At 45.3% G+C, this 18,693-nt stretch overlaps 1 protein-coding gene across 1 annotated transcript in view; it reads right to left on the reverse strand.

The window, feature by feature from the left end:
• TEF (TEF transcription factor, PAR bZIP family member) overlaps positions 1–15,131 on the reverse strand; it is a 72,972-nt gene extending 57,841 nt beyond the window's left edge. The window contains exon 1 of the mRNA XM_030210438.1: positions 14,866–15,131. Coding sequence (XP_030066298.1) covers positions 14,866–14,968 — 103 coding nt within the window. The 5' untranslated portion in view covers positions 14,969–15,131. The remainder of the gene's footprint in view (positions 1–14,865) is intronic.
• Positions 15,132–18,693: the final 3,562 nt, after the last annotated feature.

Genomic DNA, 18,693 nt, shown 5'->3' on the forward strand with positions numbered 1-18,693 from the left:
CAGGGGAGAAAGGCTCACCCTGATCTCCCGGTTCCAATCCGGGGCAAGCAGCTCCTCTGGTAGCCTCCATCCGAGACTCCCCTCCGGCCTCATACCCCTCTGCTCCTGTGGGGGTCGGACCATGCGGCACATCCAAGATGGCGCCCGCTGCCAGCTCCACCGAGCGGGAAGAGATATCGCTCGCCATGCTCGTGCTGGCCCTGACGTCTGAAGAGCACAATTTACAGAGCCCCGCTGCTGATCTGCGCTTGCCACAACGTGAACAGCGCTTAACAACTTCCGCAGCCATCGCCGAAAATGGCGGAAAATTTCAAAATGGCGGATTCGCACCAAAAACGCTCCGATCGCGAGCCCTCCCCAGAGGAGCTACAAGACGCTCTTACCTCAACAGACCGAGTCCCAGAGCTCTGGTCACACTGCACAGACAGAAGACAGCCTCAGAATCGCAGCGCTAACAAGCGCGTCACGTTTTTTTGTTTTTTTTTAACGCTGTGAGGAAAGTTAGAGGCAACAGCTACAGAGGCACTCCGGAGGTCCAGAAGAGTGGGAAAGGCAGGGAAAGGACGAACCAATGTGCCTGCATCCACATAGAAGAGAGTGTGAAAGGCAAAGACAGGGCAAACCTATATGCCTGCATCCACATAGGGAAAGGGCTAACCTATGTGCCTTTAAAGTGGAGCTGCAGTAGCCACAACACCCCTGCTACAACTGGCAAAAGCACAGGAGCCACCCCAGGCAGATTAAGGAGCTGAATAAGCTGCGTCCAACCCTGCTAGGAGATATAGAATACTGAGAGGCAGATGGAGCTAGCCGTCCAGGAGGCACTATGGTTTTCAGTGTCCTCTATCTCCCCCTGCTGGTAGGTGGACACAACCCATTCGTAATGGATTCATCTGCTGCTGATGACAAGGAAGCTGGTACTTGGCAAAGGACATGTATTGCCCTCCAACCACAAGAGGTCCTCTGCAAAATGAAACAAACAAACAAAAAAAAAAAAACAACCAACCAACCAATGTATATATCTAAAACGACTCCTTTTTTCTAATCAGCCAAGCGTATCCGTTCCCTCTTCTATTCTCCTACATGATATTCGTATCCCACAGGTACAGACCACCCGTATTCTAGATGTCATACTGAATTCACAACCAGGGCCGCCGAGAGACTGAACTGGGCCCAGGGAAGGGGGGCCGCTGCTGCCACCGCCCCCCCCCCCCCCCCTAGATCGCTGCCGCAAAATACCTTATTGACTGGCGGGGATCCTGAGGCCCCGCCAGCAGAAGACATCTTCCAGTGCTGCTCTTCTGCCGATTGCCTGCCCCTGCGGCTGCTTTTTCTCTCAGGGCATGCTCGGTTTCAAAACTGAGCATGTGCCCCGAGAGGAAAAGCAGGCGCTCAGCTGGGCAGAAGAGCAGCACTGGAGTTGCTCCTCCAGGTCCTCCCCAGCCTCCAAGGGGGGGCTCGGCCATGGAACTGGAGTTTTCACTCTCCTGCTCCTATCAGGACGCAATCATTTGGGTCCTAGCAGGAGCAGGGAGAGAGAGAGGGACCCCGGTGCCGGGCCTAGGGAATTTTGCCCACCCCCCTCGGTGGCCCTGTTCATGACTTACCTTTCAGTCTCAGCTATTCCAAGTAACACAGCGCTGTTTCTACAAACTCTATCTAATTAGATCTATTTGATCACTAATTTACTCTCCTGCTCGTAGATCAGTCATTTGGATTACTGTAACTCCTTATACATGGACATAAGGGTAAAAGACCGCCAAAGACAACTTATTCAAAATACGGCTATAAAACTCATCAATGGACTCAAAAAGCTTTATCATGTCACATTTCATCTTAAAAAAGCTCACTGGCTGCCTATTACTCATCAGGTTACACATAAATTATTGTTATTAGTATTTAAAATTCATACTTCTGATGACCCCTAGAACAATATTTAGTCCCTTTTACCCCACCTAAAGCCCTCAGATCCGCACAACTTCATCAACTCAACTTGCCATCTTACAGAGAGATCCATCATGAAACATGTTAGGCATGCCATTTTTTCAGTACAGGTCCCAGAACTCTGAAATTCCCTGCCAAGTCACTTCAGACATTCCCAATCCCTTGACACGTCTAAAAACGACCTTAAAACATTTCTTTTCCAAGAGGCCTCGGCGTTACACTAGACTGTAACTTAACACCAGAGAGCCAAGTGAAATCCACAACAAGGAAAATGCTCCATTCAATGTGGAAACTTAAATGCGTGAAACCATTCTTCCTCAGGGAAACATTTTGCAACCTGACACAATCAATGGTACTAAGCCACTTGGACTGCTGTAGTGGAATTTATGCGGGATGCAGGGAACAAATTTTGAAGAGGCTTCGAACAGCCCAGAGCACGGCGGCCAGACTTATATTTGGAAAGGCGCGATTTGAAGGCGCACAACCTCTCCGAGAAGGGCTGCACTGGCTCCCAATCAAAGAACATATTGCCTTCAAAATCTGCACCTTGGTCCACAAAATTATTTACGGTGAAGCCCCGGGATACATGACAGACCTTACTGACCTACCAACCAGAAATACATCTAAATCAACGCGGGCATGCCTGAATCTGCACTACCCAGGCTGCAAAGGCCTTAAATACAAATCTACTTACGAATCCAGCTTTTCCTACTTAAGCACACAATTGTGGAATGCACTACCAACAGCCGTGAAAACAACCTACAACCACCTAAACTTCCGTAAATTACTAAAGACTAACCTGTTTGAGAAGGCATACCCTACCGATCCAACCTAAATGCCTGATCTCGGCAACACAACAAAATTAAAGCACGTAATGGTCATAACACAACTCTTCCACTGACTGTTCCACATGAACTTCTTATTACCACAACATCACCTTGTATTTGTTCACACCGGAGTCTGCAAATGCCCCTCCGGTACTATGTAAGCCACATTGAGCCTGCAAATAGGTGGGAAAATGTGGGATACAAATGTGACAAATAAATAAATCCATATACTCTTATTTCTGTAATCCGGTTAAGATCACTGCAGAGCTAGAAGGCAGTGCAGAATACCTTTCGTTTTTACTTATTCCTACTTTACTACCATAAAATTGCATTCTCTCTCCTTTCCTAATTTGTATAATAGCCTTTTGTCGGGAAATTGTCTACCCCTTTTCATTTTAGATTGTACATCACCTAGATGGAACTCCTATGGGCAGGATAGAAACTTGAAAGAGCTAAAAGGAAACCACAGCCACCCCCGCCCCCCAAATCAATAGAAAGCAAAACCAAAATCAAAAGGGTAAAACAATGGTAAGAACTAAGAAAAATAAGGAAGCAAAAAAAAAAAACCCAATCCGAAACCCCTCCTTCCTCCCCACCCGCCTCTCCCCACCCCTCAAAACACCCACTCCATTCTACCTCCCCAATCCCCTCCCCCTTCCAACTCCTCCCCCCCCCCAAGAAAATAAATAGACCACCCTAAAGGGGTCTCTATCCCAAAGGACTCAACCCTCCCCAATAATGAAAAAAAGAAGCAGTGTACCCCTCTACAGTCACCCATGCAACACTCCACACCAAGTAACAACTAGACATCCAGCAGTATCCCACTCTATCAAAAACAAATGTACAAGTAAGCAGAATATCAAACAAACCAAACAACCAGTCATTAGGTCCAATAGAATCCGGAGTGCAAGAAAAAGAAAAAGAAAGGTCAAGTCATTATATTGCACCGGTCACATACAATCAGCACTGAGCCATATGTCCTGAAGATTAAACCTGTTTCCCCCCAATTTGTAATCCATTGCCATGCTCCAGTAGTCTCAAAGAGTTCCCATCTGTCAAAAATAAGGCCACACAAAAATTCCAACCAGCATACACTTGCCAATCTCAAATGGTACAAGCAACTCAAGTGCCCGTAGAGCTGAAGGCTGCCAAAACCCACATAATATTAGCACAATGACAGAATTAGGAAATCCAGATGACACAAACTGTCTCCTCCACAAAGACTGACTTATTACGGTGGAAAAAAAACAAATTATCAAAATGGGTCGACCTGCTGCACATCGGTGGGGTGATGAGGGTAACAGTTGGTCTACATACTTTGCTGCTTCGGAAGCAGAGTCAAAAACTTTTAAAGTACCACTGTGGGCAATTTGAAGCTTTGCTGGATAGGCCAAGATGAACTGAATCTGCTGCTGGGCCAAGTTTGTGCGGCCTTTCTATTCTTTTTTTAAGTACATATAAGTATTGCCACACTGGGACAGACCAAAGGTCCACTGAGCCCAGCATCCTGTTTCCAACAGTGGACAATCTGGTCACAAATACCTGACAAGATCCCGAAAAAATTCAATACATTTTATGCTGCTTATCCCAGAAATAAGCAGTGGAATTTCCCCAAGTCAATTTAATAATGGTCTATGGACTTTTCCTTTAGGAAGCCATCCAGTTTTTAACCCCCCCCTAAGCAAACCGCCTTTACAACATTCTCTGACAACGAATTCCAGAGTTTAATTACATGTTGAGTGAAGAAATATTTTCTCTGATTTGTCTTAAATTTACTGCTTTGTAGCTTCATTGTGTATCCCCTAGTTCTAGTATTTTTAGGAAAGAGTAAACAAGCAATTCACGTTCCACTCCACTCATTATTTTATAGACATCTATCATATCTCCCCTCAGCCATCTTTTCTCCAAGCTGAAGAGCCCTAGACACTTCAGCCTTTCCTCATAGGGAAGTCGTCCCATCCCCTTTATCAGTTTTGCCGCCCTTCTCTGTCCTTTTCTAATTCCACTATATCTTTTTTGAGATGCAGTGACCAGAATTGAACACAATATTCGAGGTGCGGTCGCACCATGGACCGATACAAAGGCATTATAAAGTCCTCACTTTTGTTTTCCATTCCTTTCAAAGCCATCAAGCTGCTAGATGACCGCCATAGGGATGTTCAGCACGTGGAGGTGGTGTGGGGCCCTGTCCAAGAGTCGAATAAAGTCCAATGCTGCTGATTAAATGCAGATTAGGCTGGGGAGTGCAAGAGCCTTCAGAGCTCCGTCCTCACTCCACCATTCCCAAACCGGAAGTCCCTCATGACCTGATATAAAAGATGCAGGTGCTGCAGAGATAGATCACTTCCATGGGATCCTCCTTTGAGAGCAGCCAAGAGAACTGAGTATTTTCTTACTTAATAGGGCATGCAAGGTAGGTTAGTGAATATTGAAGGAACTGTTTTTAGGATTTATTGATGTTCAATTAGGATGGCAGGCATGTCCTGCCTCCTTGAGAGTGGGATCAGTCTGGATTATACCTCCAGATATGAATGATCACTGTATGTTTATGTATTTGTAATGCTGACATGCCATTGTTTCTGTACATGATGTATTTTTGCATGCATAGACTTGTACTTCTAATTTTCCTATTAATTTCCCAAGGAAAAGCAGCAGTACATGTCTACACATGCAATGGGGCGAAGCTAGGGCCGCAACAGCTTGCTGTGAAATAAAATTGGAGGCAGAAGGCAGCCCCAGTTGGGGACCACAGACCACCACTCCCGGGCCCTTTAAAAGCTGATATGTACCCCTGATATGTACCCTGAATACCACCCACAGGTGTTACAGCAGGGGTGCTGACCAACATGTATGTTCAAAAACATATCTGCTGAACTTATCGTACAACTGTGATCAGCAACACTTTAAAAAATGATATTCACAGGGAGATGGGATTTCACCATCACCTACCACTCAGGATTTCCAAAAGGATTCTATGTCCCAGTCTGTGCCCTGGGACTCACACCTACGATTATGTCTTCTGGCCTGCTTCCAGGACCTCTGAAATAGGTCAACATCATGGAGGCGGATTATGTGCCCTAGGCTCAGCCTTGCCTTGGGATGCCTTTTTCTGCTGGCAGTCTGACACTGTAGTTCACACCCAATATTATCAACAGAATAAATCAAGAGTGATAGGTCTTAACACCTAGGACATGTATGCCGAAATGCAGAATATCTCCCGTGTCCTACATGCCTGCTAAGCAATGCTATTGTTTTTGTTTACAGAAAGAAAAGGTTCATCGACCCAGAATTAAAACAGAGCCATCTGGGGGAAAACTATGCATTTTGCACTTAATTATCCTTTACTCCTAAAGAATATGTTTAAGTTTCCAAAAGATTTAGGGGCAAATTTAAATTGTGAAATCTTGCTGTCGCCAGGCACATCTACTTCATTTGCTGGACATGGCAATTTTGCCAATGAGCATGGCTGATAGAAATCGTTTGAATGACAACACCCTGAGATACTCAAAACAAGGCCCTTTATACCTTTGGGAGTTTCTTCATATTTGGCCTGGCAGTTCATTCCTATTCCACTGGGCTACCCTCCAAATGGAAACTTGTGCCAAATGGGTTAAGGCTGTCATGGACCTTTACTTGGGGGGGGGGGGGGGTCCTCCATCTTCCTTTTACCTCTCCCCACTACACAGCCCAGCTACAGCGATGAGTATCCAGAGCTGGAGCTCTAGACAAACTTTCAGCCTTGCCTTCCCACCTGACAACTTTCAGGTTCTCTAGGGCCCAATCCATGGGGAAAACAAGTACTGATGGCTGAGTTTGTGTGGCTGTCAGGTTCTGTTTTGATCATACTGCAATGGCTCTTTGTTGCCTTTTCCCATCCCCCACCCATCAGAGGCTGCTACTTTAGGGTAAGCCAGCCTTTTGACTATCCTTTGGCTGACAGGCACAGATCATAGTTCTCTCCAGGGTCTAGTACACAGTAATTCTTAGCCAATCAGTAGATGTCACTGCTGAGCAATCACTGGTTTGCCTTGTCCTTAAGAGAGGGAGGGCTGACCCCAGAGGAGAAGAAGGCAGGTCCATCAATCAAGCTGGGTGCTTGTTTCACAGATATTTATCCCATAGCTTAGAACACAGCTTTTTCTTCTTTTTTTTTTTTAAGTAATATCATCATGTCCCCAGAACAGTATGTGACAGGCTGCTAAATCTCACCCCCCCCCCCCCCCCCCCCCCCCCCCATATTGTGCAGAATCTGAATTGCTGCCAGAAGGCTAAGAAAGGACCATCCTCAGATCATGCAGCTGAGCCAAGAGTTTGAAAAGTGAATTAGGTCAATCAGTGCTGTACACCACAATACAACTAGTTAATTACCAGGTCTAGTTTTACTCCACTGCCTGTGATAAACAATTGCCAAAAACAAACAAAAAAAAAAAAACCTAACAAATTGGAACACCACACTAACAAAAAAACAAAAACAAAAAACACGTCAATTAGCCATAAAAATGCACCTACTCAATGTCATGAAGGATGTGTCCAGTGAAGAAAACATATATGCTCTCTTGTCGCATCCAAAATCGTATTCCTTACTCTGATATAGTATTTTTTCACAAAGAGGGTGGTGGATATGTGGAATGCCCTCCCGTGGGAGGTGGTGGAGATGAAAACGGTAATGGACTTCAAGCATGCGTGGGATAAACACAAAGGAATTCTGTTTAGAAGGAATGGTTCCATGGAATCTTAGCGGAGATTGGGTGGCGATGCCGGTAATTGGGAAACATAACGGGAGCTGGACAGACTTCTATGGTCTACGTCCTGACCGTGACTGAATAGATAGGGATGGGCTGGAGTGTAAATTTTAAGGGGCTTCCATGTTAGCTTCAGAACGTAGTACAAGAACAGTACTGGGCAGACTTCTAGGGTCTGTGCCCTAAGAAAGGCAAGGAAAATCAAACTCAGGTATACATATAAAGTATCACATACCATGTAAAATGAAGTTATCTTGTTGGGCAGACTGGATGGACCGTTCAGGTCTTTATCTGCCGTCATTTACTATGTTACTATATGATATGGTCTAAGGAGAGGTATCAGGCAATGGATCCCTTCCAGAAGGATTTCAACCGTACTCTTACAGTCAGGTACTCCTGTTAACATGTTTGCTTTATTTTAAGTATACCCTGTAGAGCAGAACACTCACTGTGTCTGCAAAACAGAAACCACAGGAAGTGCTTGGCTCATGGCAGATTCCAAACTTGTCTCATCTTTGAGTTTGATACTGTAGCCCCGGCTGGTTTAAACAATGAATTAGATCTCTGTGTTTTTATAGCTGTTTTCATAAGGCTGCTTATCATATTCACGTCTTTTCAAGTGATTAAGTGGTGTTATGTAATATTTTACACATCCTGCAACTTTTATTTCTAGTTTTAGCCTTTTTTTTGTTTTTATGTATTCGTATTTTATTGACATTTGTTTTTATATTTTTATAGTCATTTATACCCTTATGTAATGCATATTGTAAAAGCAACATATATGTTATTTATGGATCAGACTAGATATGCATTTTTTATTAGCTACAGTCAAGTGCCATTTTATTCTTACATTCTGCAGTTTTATTAGTTTCTGTTTCATAATTTACAGTTCACACTCTTGGCTAACCTTACCCCCTTTTTTAATGATTCTTTTCAATGCTCGCATTACACATGCACATATATGCTTTTCTAGTATGTCTCTGTAAATATGTTACAATGTTGTTTCTCCTTATTTACATATTATGCTGTATTATATTTATAAGTGTTCTTAATATGATGGTCTCCGTGTATTTCTATCTTTGGAAGTTTAATTTTATGAGTAACATGGATTTTTTTTACATAATTGGAATGTGCATTTTTTGTCCCATTTTTTACGTTACCAGTCAACATCATTTATTTATTTATTTTACAACACAGTTTCCTTCGTGTCCAGCACTTTCCCCATCAGGATTTTAGAGCACACTCGCGCCACTGGCTCAGTTGTTCGTTCTGTTTGGTTTTGTTTCTTCTACCTGCGCTAGGAGCATGTGCAATTCTATCAACCTTGCACGTCAACATTTTTTTCACATTCCCACTCACAGCACGCTTTATTTGAGTCACTGTTCCCACTTTTTGCTACAGTGGTGGTTTGTTTGGATGAAGGCAGTTGAAACTGTGCGGGAACCCTTCACAGTGTTTCTTGGTGGTAAGTTTGATATTCTTTATCACATTCTGAATTTGTTTGGTATTCTCAAACTGCTGGCTGGTGGTTTCAACATAGTGCTTGTACTTTGCAGTCCCACGCCGGTTGCAGGCATCTTCTGTGTTCAAGGTATGCCTCTACCATTTTTCTAGCCCTCCTGGCTATTTATCTCTGTTTTCAGTTTTCCGCTTTTTATTCTGATTGGCCCTCTGTGATCGGCAATCATGTTGTCTTTTTATATTTGCATTTATGGTTGTTTTCATTGCCCTAATGGTAATTAGAACTCTGCCCTTTATACTTCACGATTTTTAATATTAGACGTTTACCCCCATCCACCAATCCACACATTCATTTTGGCTACCACATCATTATTGTTATTAGATTAATTCCTCAGCACTTTGCACTTTTTAAACACACTAAGCACAACCTTAAGGACACATTCCTTTTTTTCCAATGACACATTATATTTTCAACACTGTTTTGGCTCATGGCATTCTTACAGGTCTGTACATATTTTTTTCCATCAGACTCCTTTTGTTCACACGTTTGATTGAATCTCACCTTCCAAATGACAGACACACTTGATGTTTTTCTCTGCACAAGGTCCTCTGGATTCTATATATGGTGCCTGAAAATCCGCACGGAAACTGAAGCACATTCTATAACAATGCGTATAACTTAATTGGTTAACTAATCAGTGCTGTTAATTGGATGTTAACAAGCAATTATCAGCACTAATTGGCATTGAGATTTACGTGCATAACTCACTAAGAGGCCCTTTTACAAAGCAGTGGTAAGCCCAACGTGGGCTTACTGTTTGCTAAAAAGGAAGTACCACCAGGCTACTGCAGCAGCCTGGCAGTAGTTCCCTCACCCAGCGAACGCCATATCCGGCACTGTAAAAATATTTCAATTTTTGTAGCGCCGGTGTGTACCCGGCGGTAATCGGGCAGTGTCATGCGCTGCCCGGTTACCGCTGGGATAGCGTGGGAGCCCTTACCACCATCTCAATGGGTGCCTGCCTTTTACCCGCTGCAGTAAAAGGGGGCCTCAGCGCACGTCAAAAGCATGCGCCGACACCAGTGTAGGCCCCTTTTTGCTGCAGCTTCGTAAAAGGACCCCTAAGTGTATGCTATAACGCAGTGGCGTACCTAGGGTAGTTGACACCCGGGGCCGGTCATTTTTTAACACCCCCCCCCCCCCCCAAATCCAGTACTAGGCATACCGAGAATACAAAACATCAGGACCTATAGAGCGATTCTACCATACCATAAGCAGTAATTTCTACGAGTCACACAAGTAAAAAGGAAAGCATCTTAAACACTACAGTGAGCACTAGAACATCAATTCACCTATTGTAAAACGAAACCAGACAGAATAATACAGATCGTCGATCCTGCACAGTCAATGCCAACTGAAAGCCATGTCTTTTTCACAAACACAGATACACCCTAATCCACTATAGAATAAGTAGTAATATTTAAACTTTCTATTTAGACAAAAATTAAACTGAACCCCCAAGATGCCAGACTCTGCATACAATGCAACACCACAGAAACAGAAAACGTCCCCTAGTACTGTGCAAAATATAAAGACAGCAGATGTAAATTTGAAAAAACTAACAAATACCAATCACCACTTTACAAATTAACAAATAGAAATAAAACAAATAATATCATTTTATTGGACTAATACATTTAGCTTTCAGAGACCAAAATCTCCTTCCTCAGGTCAATACAGTATAGTGCTGTTACATTATCCTATCCTGACCTGAGGAAGGGGGTTTTGTTCTCTGAAAGTTAAGTCAAAATGTATTAAAATTAGTCCAATAAAAAGATGACCTTATTTACATGTTCTACTTTTAAACATTTATTAACACAGCTACAATACTATATCCTAAAGCAAAATAATTAAAATATATTTTTACAGTTTGTTGTCTCTGGTTTCTGCTTTCCTCATCTTCTTTTCACTGTCTTCCTTCCATCCAGCATGTCTTCGCTCACTCTCTGCCATCCAGTGTCTGCCCTCTCTAATGTCCCTTCCATCCAGTGTCTGCCCTCTCTCTCTGCCCCAGTCTGCCATCTCTCTCTCTCTCTTCCATCCACATCTGCCCTCTATCTCTGCCCCTTCCATCCACCATTTACCCCAGTCTGCCCTCTTTCTCTCTCCCCCTTCCACCCACCATCTGCCCTTTCTCTCTGCCCCTTCAATCCGTCTGCCCTCCCTCTCCCATCCATCCAAGGTCTGCCCTCCCTCACGCTCCCCACTTCCATCCAGGGTCTGTCCCCTCTCTCTCTGCCCCCTCTTTTCAGCCCCCTTATTCCACCTGCCCCTAGTTCCAGCCCCAGCCCACATCTCCCACCTGCCCCCCTTTTCAGCCCCACTATCCCACCAGTCCCCAGCCCTTTTCTCCCATCAGTCCCGAGCTTCAGCCCCAGCCAGTTCTCCCTGTCCCCTTTAAAGCCCCCAGTTTCAGCCCCTGCCCCGTTTCAGCCCCCAGTTCCAGTACTAGCCCCCTTATCCCAAATACCCTCCTTTTCAGCCCCCAGTTCCAGCCCCCTTCATCCACCACATGCCTTGCATCCCCCCTTTTCAGCCCCAGACCCATTCTCCCACTTGCCCCAGGCATGGACCCATTTTCCCTCCTGCCCCCTTGTCAGACCCCCAGACCCCTTCTCCCATCTGAGCACTCCCCTCCCCAATCCCCTTCTCCCCTATGAGCACCCCCACCCTCCCCAATTCCCTTCTCCCTTATGAGCACCCTCCCCAATCCCCTTCTCCCCTATGGTATGAGCACCCCCACCCTCTCCAATCCCCTTCTCCCCTCTGAGCACCCTCCCCAATCCCCTTCTTCCCTCTGAGCACCCTCACCCTCCCCAATCCCCTTCTCCCCTATGAGCACCCCCACTCTCTCAAATCCCCTTCTCCCCTATGAGCACCCTCCCCAATCCCCTTCTCCCCTATGAGCACCCTCCCCAATCCCCTTCTCCCCTATGAGCACCCCCACCCTCTCAAATCCCCTTCTCCCCTATGAGCACCCTCCCCAATCCCCTTCTCCCCTATGAGCACCCCCACCCTCTCCAATCCCCTTCTCCCCTCTGAGCCCCCCCTCTCCGTCTAGAGGCCTGAGCCCTCTTCCCCTTAAAGCCACCACCCTGCTTTTTTTTTTTTTTTTAAATCCGTGCAGCGATGCAGGCAGCGCCTCGCGTCTGCCCTGCATGAACTGAAAAGAGGAAATCGCTTTGCTGACGTCGGGCCTTCCCTCGCTTGTTGTCCCGCCCTCGAGGAAATAGGAAGTTACCTCAAAAGAGAGCGGGACAACAAGCGAGGGAAGGCCCGACGTCAGCAAAGCGATTTCCTCTTTTCAGTTCATGCAGGGCAGACGCGAGGCGCTGCCTGCATCGGCGATCGCTGCAAAACTGTCGGCTCTCGCGGAGCACCCCCCACCAGCTGACACCCGGGGCGGACCGCCCCCACCGCCCCCCCCTTAGTACGCCACTGCTATAACATGGTGCACCTAAATTCTACGTCGCATAGCTGAAAAGGGGGCATGGCCATAAGCAGGGCGTGGAAATTTCTAAAATATATGCGCATTATAATAGAATACACCCAACCTGCACCTAATTTTGGCATCAGAATTTACACCAAGTAAAATGTGGCCTAAATGGATGAGACCAAATTTGGTTGTATGGCGAGCTGCTAGACGTATTCTATGTACTTACTGTATGGAAATTTAAGTCTATTCTATAAAATTTAGGCATACTTTAGAGAATAAGCCTAGGTGTAACTTTTTTTCTGTGTGGATTTTTCAGGTGCCATTTATAGAATCTAGCCTGGTACATGCAATATGCAGTTTCCATGTGTTTGTTGTTTCGCTCCGTGATTTGTTTTTTTTCATTAACATTATAATTTATCTGTCTTTTAATCTGAGCTTTGTACACCATTTTGATTTCAATTTACATACATTTGTTCAAATGATCATATATATTCAAGTTTATATAATTTTTTGCCTATTAATCAAACCTTACAGGCTGAAACCTGGTGATGAGTTTTGGTGACAATTTCCGTTTTGGTCGGCCTCTACTTCTCAAGTTGTATGTGTGTTAAAATCCCCTCTTTACTTCTATGCATTGTGGCAGAATGCCTAATGGCCCCCCCTGCATTTTAATATACTGTGTGCTCATGTGTACCACATAAAAAAAAAAAAAAAAGACAACTCTGTGCTAAACCCCCTTTAAAGGCTAACTGAAACTGGTGGCTTTGGTTCCAGCAAAAACTGAATCCACGACTGAAATCCGCAGCTTGGTTTTGGCCTGAACTGAAGCTGCAAAGTTGTGCCTGCCCCCGCATCCTCTCCGATGGAGAACGGATCCCTGTGGGCACCCACTGCAAACCCCTCCCCCAAGCATCTGTAGGTCTTCCCCAGGCCCACCTTAACGAGCCCTAGTGATCCAGTGGCCTCTTCTGAGGCAGGAAAGAACCCAACTCGTTCCTGCCCACTGCTCTGCCCTGTTGCTGCCGCCACTTTAAAACGGCTGTCGAGACTGCCACAAGAGGTCCCAGCAGCCATTTTAAAGCTGTGGCAGCAACAAGCAAGAAAGAGTGGAGTTCTTTCCTTCCCCCGCAGAGGCCACTAGACTACCAGCGCTTGTTAAGGTAGGCTGGGGAGGGGCAAAGACTTTTGGTTGCAGCAGAAACCCAACCCAGATTTTGGGTCAGGTTAGGTTTCAGTGCCGAATCCAAAACCGAAATTCAGTCGGCCTCTAACCCCTTCTACATTTTGTGCCCCCTTAATGTGTGCATACACCTTCTGGATCATGCACTTCTGATCATGGTAGCTTTCTGCATCAGCCCCTGAATGATTGGGCCACAGTAAGGCCAAACAATTGTAAACAGGAAAAAACACTCACAATCTATTTCAGATAAAGAACAGGCAAACTGGTATTTTGAAGACTGATGATAACCTCTGCTTTAAATTAAAATCTTACAGTGGTGGTGTAACAGATTATGGTTTCTGATTCCAAAAATACTAAGAGAGTTCAAGAAAGCCTGGGAGATGCACAAAGGAACCTCAGAGGAAGACAACGAGAAAGTAAAGCTGCAGCAGCAGTAAGGCATGAGTAGGCTAATGTGGGTCCTTACCTGCTGCTCTCACCCTATGTTCCTGTATCAAGTAAAAGAAAAGGGCTGGAAATGTTTGAAAGAGGCAAGACATAATTGTACTGTTAATAGACCGCCTGGACTCCAGGCACACGGATACAGGAGGTGCTGATGCAGAGATAACATGTCATGAGACATAAATATATCATACGACACACACACGCAAACATAGCCAGCGAGGGAGGCAGACACACAAAAGAGACAGTGTGATGCACATACACATAGATCTACCGAGAGTAAAAAAAAACATAGAGCAGACGGCGTGAGAGTGAGAGCGAGGAAAGTAAAGACAGACATGCGGTGGAAGAGACGCCCACAAGGCAGGGCCAGCTTTAGGGGAGTGCAAGCCTGCCCAAAGCTGAAAACACAGCCTGCTGGCTGGCAGGCTTTGAGGTCCCCTTCCAAATTGCTGGCCTAGGTCCCCGCATGTGTATCTCGCTATATGCCAGGAGAGAGCGAAGCAGACCTACGAAGGATTGGGACCAAAGAGACAGCCAAGAACAGAGGAGAAATGAGAGATCGCTGCCCCCTCCACCACCACACACACACGGTACGGCCCCATATTGGTGGCCCCAGCAATGAACACAGTCCTTCACTGTGGCCGGAGAGGGGTAATTTGTGCTAAAACTTGTCCCTTCCGCTCCCTTTAAAATGCATGCATGCAGTCTCTTCCTGGGCTTTTCCTATGCAGGTATGAAGCTGGGGGAGGGGAAGGGGGCGGCACTTCTACCTTTAAGCTGCTCCGTTCTAGGTAGCGAGTACTCTAGCAGCGATTTCAGCACCTCGGGGATGTCCACCACGGGAATGCCAGGAGCCGCCTCGTCTCTGGACATGGTACCTGAAGAGCGCCCAACGCAGCCACTGCAGACCAGGCCAGCTCCTGCGGATGCAGGAAGTTGCAGGACAGAGAGAAGACCGGTCCGGGAGTCAGCCAGCCGAGAGGATTTAAAGAGGCCCTTGTGCTCTGTTTACCAAAGGAGAACCGAAAAGAAGGAAGGGGGGGAGGAAGGGAGTGTGGCCAATCGGCAGCAGGCACTGTTCAGCCCTCCTCCTGCCTGCCCAGCGGCTAATTGTGGCAATCGCAGGGGCTGGCAGAGTGCCAGGGGGCTCTCTGGGGGTGGAGAGGAAAGCTGGGTTCAGCCAATCGGCTTGCAGCTCCGTGTAGGCTGCCGTGACAGCAAAAGCTCCCCACTCTTTTCTGACCTGCACAGAGCCTGCAGGCAGCCCAAAGCCCTCGTCGCGTGGTTAGTGGGGAAAAGGACGCAGTTACTTACTTTCATCTTGCAACGTAGGGGGATTTGTTGCTCCCTGGTGCATGTGGGTTCTTCAAATTGAGTAGCTCGAAGTATTTCAGTGCTGCACGACTCAGACTGCCGCTATACAGGTGTTTCTGAAACCTGGCCTGGGACCCCACCATCCGTCTTCCAGAATATGCACAGCCAATATGTATGAGAGCAATTTTCATGCAAGTGGAGGTAGTGCATGGAAACTGCTGAACACTAGAATAGCTCTGGGGTTTCAAGATAATATGGTAGAGAGGTGTGGTAGCCGTGTTAGTCCACTTTTAAAGGTAATCGATAGAAATAAAACAAAATAAAACATGGAAAAGAAAATAAGATGATACCTTTTTTATTGGACATAACTTAATGCATTGCTTGATTAGCTTTCGAAGGTTGCCCTTCGTCAGATCGGAAATAAGCAAATGTTGGTAGATGACAGTATATATAAGTGAAACATCAAAGCATTTCAGTGGCAGTCTAACAGGATGGGGGTGGATAGGTGAGAGACAGGGAGATATGCATGGAGACAGGAGGGTGACAAACAAGGCAGTACATTTTTATGGTTTATAATGGGCTAGAAAACCCAGATCTTTGTTAAGTCCTGTCTGGTGGGTGTCAAAATATTTAATCATTCTGACTTCAAAGGTCTTTTCCTGTATTGTTTACCTTTCAGGATTCTTACTATGAAATCACTGGTACAGTGTTCTAGTTTTGTAAAGTGCTGCCCCACACGCGTGACATCCAGGCTGGCACTGGCATTTTTCATATGATGTCTATGTAAATTAAATCTTGTCTTTAGCATCTGGCTTGTTTCTCCAATATGGCACCCTTTGTCACATTTTTTACACTGAATGATGTATACCACATTGGAAGATGAGCATGCAAAGGATTCCTTTATGTTGAATATTTTTCCTTTGTGAATGACTGGGGTCCTGTGAAATGTTTTGGCATAGTTTGCAGCTGGATATATTGCAAGCATGTGTGCCATTCTCTTCTTTTTGAGTCTGTGTTGGGAGCTTACTTCTAATTAGCTTGTGTTTTAAGTTGGGTGGCTGTCGGAAAGCCAGCATTGGTGGGGATGGGATTATCTCTTTCAGTAATTCATCCTCCTGAAGTAGAGGCTGCACATCTTTTATGATTTTTCTTAATTTTTCCAGCTCTGGGTTGTATGATACTATAAGGGGTTGTGTGTCACTATATATATATATACAACACAACAGAATTCAACGTGATAAACACACCAAACCTAAAACTTCCAATCTCAGAAACGCTAAAAATCCTTAGAGTGACTATCGACCGCCACCTAACACTCGAAACTCACGCAAACAACATAACCAAGAAGATGTTCTTCAGCATGTGGAAATTGAAAAGGATTAGACCATTCTTCCCAAGATTCGTCTTCCGCAGCCTAGTGCAATCCCTCGTCCTTAGCCACTTGGATTACTGCAACTCATTATACGCTGGCTGCAAAGAGCAAATACTAAGGAAACTTCAAACAGCCCAGAACACAGCAGCCAGGCTCATCTTCGGAAAACCTAAATACGAAAGGGCAAAACCACTACGAGAGAAACTACATTGGCTTCCACTCAAGGACCGCGTTACTTTTAAAACTTGCACACTAGTCCATAAGATCATTTACGGTGAAGCCCCAGCGTACATGTCTGATTTAATAAACCTACCACCTAGAAACGCCAAAAGATCATCCCGAACTCACCTCAACCTTCATTACCCAACCTGCAGGGGCTTGAAGTACAAGACGATACACGCGTCAACCTTTTCCTACAAGAGCACGAAGTCCTGGAATACATTACCACGCAACCTAAGAATGATTAACGAACAAGCCTCCTTCCGTAAACTACTGAAGACACACCTGTTCGAACAAACTTACGGAAAGAGCCAAAACACATAGAGACCACTCACTGTTCACAATGCAATACACATCCACATCTGATCCATCATCCCTTTATCCAGTCAACCATACATTCATCCACGGAACTATGTACACTATATGTCTAGGCGCCTAATAATGCCCTTTTTTCCCATTGTCTCTTTCTAATGTTTCTATGTTGTTGTCCCATTGTTATACTACCAATGACATTCGAATGCCTCGCACAACTCTGTTCAATGTAATCCATAACTTAGTTGTAACAAATGTATTTCTATTATTCAAGTCTTATTGTAAGCCACACTGAGCCCGCAAATAGGTGGGAAAATGTGGGATACAAATGCAACAAATAAATAAATAAATAAATATAAGGGGGATTTCCAATCTGACGAAGAAGGGTAACCTTCAAAAGCTAATCAAGAATTGTATTAAGTTATGTCCAATAAAAAAGGTATCATCTTATTTTATTTTCCATGTTTTATTAAGATAATATGGGGAAGGGAAGCCTTGGCTACAGTCTAACTTGGGTAAGGTTTCTCGGGGGATTCCTGAAGTATCCACCCCCCTTGGTTTTCACTCCCAGTCATCCTGTACCAGCATCAGGTCAGATTTCAGAAGAGGACTGTGAAAGTGAAGACAAAGGCCCTAGCTAGTCTGGGCTTTAGGGTAGCCTCATGAATTTGCATGCAAATCTCTTTGTGACCTTGGCCAAGTCACTTAACCCTCTGTTGCCCCAGGTACAGAAGATTGTGAGCCCTCTAGGGACAAAGTACCTGCACATGTGTACAGTTCTGTGTATATCTAGTAGCGCTATAGAAATGGGTAATAGTAGTAAATCTTTCAAATGCATACTCATCATAGATATCCTGAAAGTCAGACCTAAGGGACAGTGTATGTGCTATATAGGGTCATACTTTGGGCTGTCTACTGCCGGTGTAGACAGGGAGCTTGAGGGTGGTTTGGAAGCTGCTAGAAAAAGGCCACACACACACACCCCAACCACCAGGGGCAAGTTACCCCCCCCCCCCCCCACACCAGGGACAATATAACCAGTGGCGTAGCTAGGGGGGCACCAGGGGAGCGGCCGCTCAACCAGATGGACTTCTAACAGCAACGGCACCTATTTTTTATGTGATCTGTTGCATTTAAAGTGTGCACCGTCAGCAGTCCACTCTCCGCTTCCCCTGCGCCTTCAACCTGGCTACGCTTCTGAATATAACTTAAGATCAGCACCAGCATCCTAAAATTGTCCATTCTGAATCCTATAATTTTCTCTCTCACCACTATTTTGTACATTATTCTTACCTTTTTATCTGAGCACTGTAAGATGGATCTGGCCAATGAAGTTATCTGAATCCTTTGCCCTCCCTTTTTTTGTGTTTGCTCAAGCTGC

This window comes from Microcaecilia unicolor, chromosome 1 (genome assembly GCF_901765095.1).
Source record: "Microcaecilia unicolor chromosome 1, aMicUni1.1, whole genome shotgun sequence".
Classification (NCBI taxonomy): domain Eukaryota; kingdom Metazoa; phylum Chordata; class Amphibia; order Gymnophiona; family Siphonopidae; genus Microcaecilia; species Microcaecilia unicolor.